The 10,603-nt window shown below is 36.2% G+C and overlaps 1 protein-coding gene across 1 annotated transcript; it reads left to right on the forward strand.

The window, feature by feature from the left end:
- Positions 1-2,037: 2,037 nt before the first annotated feature.
- LOC129411200 (lysine-specific demethylase 5B-B-like) lies at positions 2,038-10,301 on the forward strand (the record flags this gene model as incomplete). Its single annotated transcript, XM_055161194.1, has 3 exons — positions 2,038-2,378; positions 9,611-9,688; positions 10,179-10,301. Coding segments are annotated over exons 1-3 (351 nt in total), but the record flags the coding sequence as incomplete, so codon positions are not given.
- Between the last annotated feature and the right edge of the window lie 302 nt (positions 10,302-10,603).

Consider the following 10,603-nt stretch of genomic DNA (forward strand, 5'->3'; position numbering starts at 1 on the left):
TTTAATTTGAAATTTGAAAATTAAAAAAGGAGTGATCAAAATTTGCAAGTGTTGTTTCCACTTTAACAACCACCTTAACTAATACTACCAAATCAAGTTTGGGGAAGGAACTGATTAAATATTATCACTGTTTTTTAATTAATTGATTGTTCCAAATGTTGGCTCTTGTTATTTGAGTTTACAAGACCCTTCTGTAACACTTAAAATAAATACCATACTTCAGATAACTGATGCATTTAGTCAAATACTGACCATCCATTGACTTAAAAGCTTGTCACTTTTAGGTTAAGTGTTAATTGTCACAGTCTTTTCAGATGCAAATGTATTTGGCTCGATTTGAAGTTGAAAGGTTTGCAGACTCCTGTTCTACTAACATCATTAATACTAAGACAGCCTTGTTAAGGGATAAGAAATTTACTGCTGACCACTTCTGCCATTGGTAGCATAACATTGATTGCTATTGCATTTCCAAATCAGTAGGCCTATTATATAATTGGTGAACTATTTTGTATTTATATATTCTATGATATATATCAAAAAGGCCGTTTTACAATTGTTAAAGCTGATATTACTATACTGTTTTATCAAATCATACAAGAATCTGTAGATTGTCACTAGTAAACGTACCTGCCCCCATCCCAGGACGTTTAAAGGATGTTATGATGTCATCTAATACGCAGTTGTAAAGGGTAGTCAGAAAGTACACATTGTTCAAAACTATTTAAGATAATTAATTGCACAAATGTCTACATTGTTTACATCTGTAATTAAAACAACTCGCAATTTTATTTTAGCTTTGTATTTCTACTACAAACTCTGAATCGATCAATGAAAATGTAATGTTTATAGCTGTGGACCAATCAGAGCGCGTCTCTTGACCATTTAAAAACCAAGTCCCGGCCTCAGCGCACGGATCTGGAGGGTGCGTTTGATTTGTGACTCGCGGTGCTGTTCGTTAGTCCGGACTCATACATCTGGATCATCGCAGGACAAAGAGGTGTAGAAATTAAACGCAACAGTGATAATAAAGCCGATGGACCAATGAACGATATTAGGCTTTCTTTTCCGTGTTTTACTGTTGAATATTGTGCACTCAGCGTCAAAAGTCATCAAAACAAACCAGTGTTACTTAAGTTTTATCTTTGTAAACCTTTCATACACCAAATTAATCTGCAATCTGCTTGTTGGCACCGCTTATGTATTGTTACGTAATATAAAACAAACCGAAATGGCAACGAGAACAGTCATTTTTGACGCGATAGTTATTGTTGAGTTGTCTTTATTGAGTTTCTTCACTGTTATAACTTTATTTCTTATCATTGCCCATTGGTTATCGATTATATTCTTTTCTACACTGAACAGATTCAAAGCTTGTATTTATTGCAAGGGTTTATGCTAATATTCTTTGTTTGATTCCCACTCAGATTTAGACTTAGACAAATTTTATTGATCTACAAGGGAAATTATTTGAACGCAGTAGCTCACACATCACAGTATAATATAATAACAAAGAGTAAAAATATAAATGGTAATCATAAATTCTAAATAAGTAGCAAAAAAAAAAAAAAAAAAAAAAAAAAAGAAAGCAAGAGACAGGTGTGAAATAAGACATAATTATGTAAATGTATATGTACCAGTCAAAATAAAATAAAAAATAAAATATAAAATCTCAGCTATATACAAGAGGTTTAAGTTAGTAAATTAATCCAAAACAGATATTTAAGAAAGAAATTTGAAATATTTAAGATAAATACTTTAATTCAAACTAAATCTCTAACAAAAACAGAGATCATTTTCAATCACTGAGTGAATAGTGGAAGCTTATTTATTACAAGGTTTACTTCTTAGTTTGTTTTGGGTGTTCAATCCAAGACAAATCGATAGCAATATTTAAGATTTTAAAAAATCATATTCTCTTTCGTCATATTATTCAAATTAAATCTCCAAATGAAAACAACAGAGATTCGGTTATATTTGGCACTGAGCTGAATTTCCCCAGAGAATCACCCCCTTTGTGAAGCGTAGGCCTTTCTGTGAGGTCTACTTTGTGCTGCGGAAGTAGACAGTGCACGGGTGTCTCCGCCTCCTGTCTCAACTCGATAACTCGATTGAGTTCAATGAGTGGAGAGTGGACATGAACTAAAGAATCAAAATAAACCGAAACAGCTGTCCTTTGGCGCGGGGAATACTACTCATTTTTGATCAGGAGCCTTCACAAAGATGCAACAATGACTCAGCCTCCGAGTGAGTTCATTCCTCCCCCGGAGTGCCCTGTGTTTGAGCCCAGTTGGGAGGAATTCTGCGATCCGTTTGCCTACATCAACAAAATACGACCCATTGCGGAGAAAACTGGCATCTGCAAAATCCGCCCGCCGCAGGTACGTGTTCGCCAAAGCTGCCCGTGTCCGTGTGTCTGGACGTGGCGCACTGTCTTTCGAAGTGGTCAATGTTAGAGCTGCAAAGTTGTGTTTTAGACAGGTTTCAACATGGCGGCGGTTTGCGGCTCAATCTTTGGCCTGGGATCCACTGTTGTGCTCCAACCACCAGCCAACACAAATGCAGCCAATAATGCCATTCAGGGACAGTTTGGCAAATCCTCCACCTCAGCATCCATCTGAAGCAACAATACACCCAACACACTTTATTTTACTGAAAATCAATTAAAATGCCAAGTTTTGTTCAGTCCATTCTTTTTAGGTTCAACATTTTACGCAAAGAAGACGCACGGAAATGGTCAACTCTTCGTGCCAACTTCCTTACCCAGCTTTCTTTGCACTTTAAAATACTTTGGAGGAGCAGTTTTGCCCACCTACTCAACCCTTTGAAGGATTTAGTCCGTGTTAGGTAACGCAGCCCGTGTAAATAGGGCCTTTTTAAGCCGCAGTTCTCCACAGCGCCGTCTGTACGTGCCCCACGAAACAGTATTTATGGAGACAACCGTGTAGCTCGTTGGATACTCAAATTTCACGTAGTTTGGTTCACTTTTAATAACATTTTTACGTTAAATTGACTTAATCGTGATTTTAACGCTCATGGAGTTGGAAAACAATAATTGCGCACTAAATTACGCACAAAATAACTTGCGTATTGTCTATCTAATTATTACTTTTATAGCATTGGGTGAATAGTTCCTCAAAGTATTGGCGTTTCTATTTCAGATTTTACGATGTTATGTTTTGGAGTAAACCAAGAAGGATAATAAATTGTCTCACGTAGCCCATTAATACTATGACGCGACCTTATTCTGAAATGTCGCGATGGGAGCGACTGTTCAAAGGGTGTGTCCACGATGCAAATCAGACAAAATTTACTATAAACTAAGATATTTCTCGGAAGAATATCAACTCTTACATTTTATATATGTATGCCCAAGTATTATATTATTTGGGTATTATTAACATACACCATAACGTGCACAGAGACGCGTAATCTTGCGTTAAATTCAATCCAATGGATAGTTTGTTGAAAAAGTAGTTGGATTCTTGCGCACTGTTTGCCCACATTGTCAGATAATGGACAGAGATAGGGACACAAAGGGAGCCTGGTGTACATACGGCACCAGAGGCCTGTCCTACACAAAAGACACGACTCACGAATGTTTACCAGTCCCTCTTCCTGCTCTGAAAAAGCGTTTTAATCTTTATTGTGCATACCACGAGTCTAACATTGCATTCTCAGTGATATATATTCATGTTTGGTTTTACTGTTTGAGTTGTACCCATGATATCTGAAAGTAGACATCATGCTTTAGGTCTTTTGGGAATAGATGGAGTATTGTAGACCTCACCATACACCCCAATGGAAGAGTAGTGGCATCAGTATCCTTAAGTGCTTAAAAAGTGCTATAATTCTGGCATCAATTTATCTTTTAAAGCAATACAAGAAATTGGTTTGAGAGGTTTGTGGTCACTGCTCAGTCTTGCACATTAATGGAGTTGTTTGTTGGCACTGGCAGAAATGAAAGCTTCAACTAAATGTTTAAATAGTCATTTATAAAGTCCTATTTAAAGTGTAGCAGCAGTAGTAGAAGTAGAATCTAGTTTCTATTGAATTGGTTGCACCTGAATTGCCTCATTAAAGTGCTTTATAGAGAAGGAATGTCAGTTAAAGTCCGTATTAAATTGTCCATTCTCACCGGACAGTATAGTTGCTAATAGAAGCCAATTGTATGTCTTTGTTTTTTACCGTTTTATTTTACAAACAAACTGGCTAATTGCTATATGGGACATGCACCATATGCAGTCTTGCAAATGTTTCATTCATAAGACAAAATGAAAGAAAAACATCGACTGTGGTTGTTAAGTACTTTTAATATTCTCTATCTAGTCCGTTCGTCTTGATCAGTATTGCCTGTATGTATTGTGAATGAAACTAGCTCTACAATTTCACATTAATATAAGCTCCAAATGTGCTCTATGGACTTTTTATTTTGAAATGTTTATGAGTTCAAACAATTAGCCTTAAGCCTAATTTTTTCTCCATTGTTTTTGCCTGAAGCCATGTTTAAATCAGTGGGCCTTTGTGTGAATGTAGGCTGCTGCTGCTGCTGTGTGGGTATTTTTAACACAAACCTTCACTTCATCTTTCATTTTCTTGTTTCTCTGGTCAGACAAAAGAGGAAGTAGCTGTCTTTAAATCTATCTAGAGCAGAGAGGTAGTACTTGGCTGCATTTAGTAAGAAACGTTAGTTCTGTTAGTAGTTTTAGACCAAATACTTTTACTCCTACTAGCGTAATATATTTTGAAGTATAACAGTGCTTTTATTTGAGTTATAGTTTTGGTTACTCTTCCCAGTGTAAGTCTTTGATAATATGACATGATTTGAACATTTGTGATTCTTGCACTCCTCCTCCAGATCAGAGACGGCTCTAGCTATAGACACTTCAAACCTACTACCAAATACAAATACACATCTTTTTATTTGCCCTAACTTTTGAGTCAGCCCACCCAAATTCAGCTGCCTAGAACCAGGCCTGCTTCAGTTATGACTTAGTTTCTCATTTTTGTGTCTGTCCTTGAAAATGTATGTATTTTAAGGTTAAAGTTTTGTAATCACTCTTTGTAGTCTTTTATAACTACTGTTCTTCTACTATTTTGGCCACCATATCCACCTCTTCTCTCTAGTTTTACATTGCTAAATGTAGCAGGAGCAGATGCAAATTCAACAGGCTCACCAGGCTTAAACCTTCTGAATAAGCGACACGGTGAGCCCCATTTTAAATCTCTCTCCCAATCTAGTCTAAAGGTATCTAGACAACATATTTCTTGTACTATTTAAAACATATACATATTACTGATGAAGAAAAGAGGTAGAGCACTTTACTGGGTCATAAAAGAGTTAAAACATAGCAGTACAAATGCTCTACAAGGTTTAAACAACTAGTTTCTGTTTAAAAAAAAATATACATACTACTGTTTAATGTTGGATAGGGCTGAACCAATTTGGAAAAAATATTGAATTATGATCTTTCTAATGAGCATTGCGATTAAAAGTCCTGTATTATACAAATTGTGAGCTTTAAATCATGTTATAATCTTGTTACCTCGTCATAAACATACATGGAGTTGTGTTTTATTTCATTAACACATGTCTGAGTAATCCTTTATTATTAGGCTGCCCACATCACCAAAGCACAAAATGCTCTGTTCCATCTTAACATGAAAACTACAATTTCATGACAGCTCCTTTTTACCTTTTGTTTATTAGAGACTGGCAATTCTAGATCTGAAATCATCTGAATGATTCTAGTGAAGGTGTGTGGAGTGTGTGGAACGCAGTTGAGTACTTCTTGTTTTTCTGTATTAAACATGTGTGAATGAAACAAAACATAACCTCAGGTATGTTTTTGGCGAGGAAACAATATAATAACATAGATGAGAAAATAGGAGTGTAATATGGGCCCTTTTAATTTTAATTGCCACCCGTCTACAACCAATAAAGAACCGCTAAAGTCTGTGAAACAAATGCCCCTCGGGACCTAATAAAGCACTGAAGTTGAGGAGTGCAATAATCCACATAATAGTTCCCATGGTACTCATAATACGGTTGTCAATAGTATCAAAAATCTGATTCTAATCAATACTAAAAGTAGTATCAAAACTAGATACTCATTGAGCAGATATCGATACAAAAAACCTTTCTTGAATAGCTTTAGAATGATCTGGAGCTGCATCAGAACAAGTATAAGAGCACATAGACTAGTATACTCCCATGGACCACTATGGAACTGACCTGAACGACTGGTAATATTTTTTAAAAAAGGACTATTATTTAATGTTGAGAAGAATGTTTTTTTTGTTTTGGTTTTTTTTATATATCATCATGGTATCAGAATCTGTATTTCCTGTAATTCCACATTTCAGCTTGTTTTGTTCTCATAGATCACAAAGCCATACCCCATATATCGTCCTGTTACACCCCTAGTTCAAATAAGACTGATTTAAAGGTACAATATGTTTTTTTTTTTTTTTCGCAGATTGTTCTCCCGTCACTTATCTTTGCCAGGGATGTTTTTGTTTGGTAGCACATTCCACAGTATGGTTTTAAACATGGGTGACTTTTCCAGGCCAAGTTACAGGTCAGAGGCAACCCCCACTCACAGTGAGGATGTGTGTTTTTCAAGCAATAAAAAGACCTGATTTAAAGAATGCCAGATAAGTTTGCTACCATATTGTGGGACATCATAGACACAAGCAGACGGCAAAACTTGCATAGTCCAGCTACACAGCCATGTTCTGTCCGTTTTAAGGCTTATATTGTTACACACAACTGACAGAACTATTTAAACATAATACATTATTTTTTTTAAGTTCAGGCCCAGAATTACTCAACAGAGGCACAACTGTTACCAGTCCCAAACCCAAAAACCCAAATAAAGTAAAAAAGTATGTCAAAATGCACTGGGGTAAACCCAGGAAACTTATTCAAATAATCTTCTGTCTGAGAGTAACAGCTGAACACAATGTTTTTTTTGTTTTTTGTTTTATTTAAATTTAAAAGAGTTGAAATGTTGTCTCAGGCTGGTTGCAGTTTCCATTTCCTGTTCTGAATTTGCATTGTGGTTTGTTCAGATCTCAGATATCAGAGCAACCAAGATGTCAACAAGTGGGCGCAGCATTGGTCTAATATTTATGGCAGGCACATTATTGAGTTATTATATGAAGTATATTATTATAAAAATCTGCTATAAGAGCGGATTAAAAGTGAAAAAAAAATACAGCAGTGTAAGAGTGATATTTTAATAACTCAGTTTGTTTTGCTAATTTGATTGCAATTTCATATGAGCCTGATACCTAAACCTCAAATTAATACATTTAAAATTGTGTTTCAGATCATTTCTGTTGGACTGATAAAATGTCATCCCCGTATAGTCTAAAATATTGTTTTGGACATTGTTTTGACAAGCTGGTAAGACTGGTAAAAGTATATGTTATGACTCAGCAATGAAAAAGTGAGGTTGCCTTACAAAAAATTATCTTCCAAAACTATCTTAAACGGGCCGGTCAGAGTCAACCAAAGGTCTGTCTGTGGCTCGGGAGCTGTACAATGCCCAATGCCCAGGTCTGGTTTCTGGTTCAAATGCTACTACTTGTTATTATTTAGCTCTGTATACAATGAGTCCACAGTTTTTTGAGAAGAGCACAATCTAATCATTTTCAGAGTAGGATTTGGCCTTGACACTACACTCAAGAACTCCTTCAACCCTTTTACACAGAAAGAGGAATGTCAAATATTTCGGTCTAATTATAACGTCAAGTTTCAGAGGCACGCATAGGTCATAGTTAAGAGTAGTAATAATCCTAATAAGTAGTTTATTCTTAAAACTATTGTATGCAATGCGAAAAAGTGGTTAGCTTTAGCCTCAGTTGGTTGTCAGTTCAATTCTCTGGTTCATCTTTGGATGTCAGGTGCATATCCTCCCTGTGTACCGTGGAAGAGGGGTTAGCTTTAGCCTCAGTTGGTTGTCGATTCAATTCTCGGGTTAATCTTTGGCTGTAGTGTGCATCTCCTCCCTGTGTATTGTGGCAGAGTGGTTAGCTTTAGCCTCAGTTGTGGGTTCAATTCACAGGACAGTCTTTGGCTGGGGCACGCATGTCCTCCCTGTGTTAGTGTGGTCTCAGGAAGGGGGTTGTGGGTTAGACTCCGGATCTCTTTGAACTAATGAGAAAAACACATTGCAATTTGCTTTGTTTTGGTCACACATTTCTTGCTCCCTGTAGAGACACACACTTTAGTTTGCTCACTGCATTCTTCCACATTTTGCTGTAAAAATAAATAACACCCTTCACATAATTCAATGTAGTTCCGGGTATTAGTTTCGTGATACTAAAAAAAACCTTGATTTTTCTACTAAGGAATAGCCTCTATAGTCGGTACTGATTATGTTAGCACGATGGTACTTACAAAGGCAGTAGTACATTGTTTTATATTACCATGTGGCCTTAAACCTGCGTAATCCCTCAGTGGTCCAGGTAGGTTCAATAGTGGTACTTGTTTATGTCTTCTTATACTTTTTTAACATTGATACCTGCTCAAATGAGTATTGGATAATAGTTTTAGTATCGCTTCGTATATGAATTTCAGTACTTTTGACGGCCCTAGTTTAATACAGTTATGGTAGGCCTATCATAACAAATTTTGAAGTACGATATATTGCTGAAGAAAATGGACAAGAAACTTTGAGTGTTCATACCTGAGGTCATTTGAGTTAAACATTAGCAAACTCCTCACTTCCTGCTGGTTTGAGCTGCTGCGTTGTAAATGTCTCAGGTGTCTAAAACTGAGTTAAAAAGATAATAAACACATTGCTTTAAAGTGCACTGTGTAACTTTTCTAATGGAGAGTACGCCGCCTGCTTCTTTTTTTCCATGGAGATGATATTGCTTTGACTCTTGTATCTCGCATTTATTCAATTACAGGTGTTCTTTTTGCAAGAGTAATGGCTTGAAAAACATGCACTTTGTTTGGTAGTGTCACCTCATTTCCATGGAGATACATCATTTTAATTAAAGCTATAATATATCAAGAGGGGGACCAGAAAAGTTACACAATGCACTTTTTAATAAATGTACAAGTGCAGTTTCAAAACATAATATTTTCTTATGCTTTACTTGACTGAATACTTTGTCAACCTGCTGATCTATGCAGATTTTTTTTCCTGTATACTATTTGGAAACTTACAACAGATATGCATATAAAACGTCTAAGCCAATGCTGTATGATATGTTGTAAATTAAAAAACTAGTAGTTAGCACACATTGACTACTTTTACCAATGGTAAAAAGTAAAAATATAGCAGCAGGACTTTATTTATAGAATGTAATTTGTAACAACAAATCAAGGCACTTTATTTTATATTTGTATAATTTTTATTATTGGTACTTGTTCAAATGAGTATCTATTTTCGATATTATTTATAGTGTAGATTAGTATCCGATTTTTCATACTTTTGACAACCCTAACCAGGACCAGACTACATCAAGACTAAATTGCCCTCAAACCAGGAGTGTGAACGCAACAAATGTCACAGAGGCCCACACTGCCTCTGTGACATTTGTTTTTGGTGTTGACATAGGCTTCTGTTTAAACTTTCCAAATGGTCTTTTTCAGGAATGGCAGCCTCCTTTCGCCTGCGATGTCGACCGACTCAAGTTCACACCGAGAATCCAGCGACTCAACGAGCTCGAGGTATAACACTCAAATGGACAATGTGTTTGGGGCTGATACTGAGATGGGCAAAATTTTTCATATTATTAAAAAAAAAAAACTAGATATATTGAGTTGATATTTTGTTTTAAGCTGCTCTAGTCCCTGTATGCCCATGTGCCATTCATTCCCAGGTTGTTTGTTATAAATGAACATAGCTAACCTGCTAGCTGCAGCATTCCAAATGGGAAATTGGCATGGCCACACTTCCGGCTCCATTAACTCCAGCTCCAGTTCAGTTTCTATTAAAAACTCGAACTTCTACTCTGAGCCCCATCATTTTGGTCTTTGAAATGTTCATATTAACCTGCTCTACATGATTCTGGGGGTTTTATTTTCAATACAGCATATGAGAGAATCAGTACTTCAGAATACCATTACTCAAGTACAAGTAAAATGTATGATGTGATAAAACTATTCTTAAAAGTATAACTGAGTAAATGTAACTCACTGCTGTCCCCTCTGGTTGCAGGCTCAAACCAGAGTCAAACTGAACTTCTTGGATCAAATCGCAAAGTTTTGGGAACTCCAAGGCTCGACCTTGAAGATTCCTCATGTGGAGAGGAAGATATTGGACCTGTACCAACTCAACAAGGTCAGAATCACACATACACATTCATGTATTTTACTGTATCACATTTAAACACTACTGCACAATCTGGCAACATGGAACGTTTTTGCCTTTTTTCCTCAGACAATATTGAACCGTCTAGGGCTAAAGAAATAAATCATTCATTTTTATAGTTTCACATCATAAATCATAAACCATATCTGTCTCCATGGAGAATGGAGAAAGTATTGCTTTCACTATCACTGTCTAGAGGTGACATGCTACTAGAAAGTAACCCACTGTTGCTTTAACTAATAGAAATCTTGTTTCATATATATTTTTTCATC

This window comes from Boleophthalmus pectinirostris, unplaced genomic scaffold (assembly GCF_026225935.1).
Source record: "Boleophthalmus pectinirostris isolate CB_2022bp ecotype Guang Dong unplaced genomic scaffold, ASM2622593v1 HiC_scaffold_382, whole genome shotgun sequence".
Classification (NCBI taxonomy): Eukaryota; Metazoa; Chordata; class Actinopteri; order Gobiiformes; family Gobiidae; genus Boleophthalmus; species Boleophthalmus pectinirostris.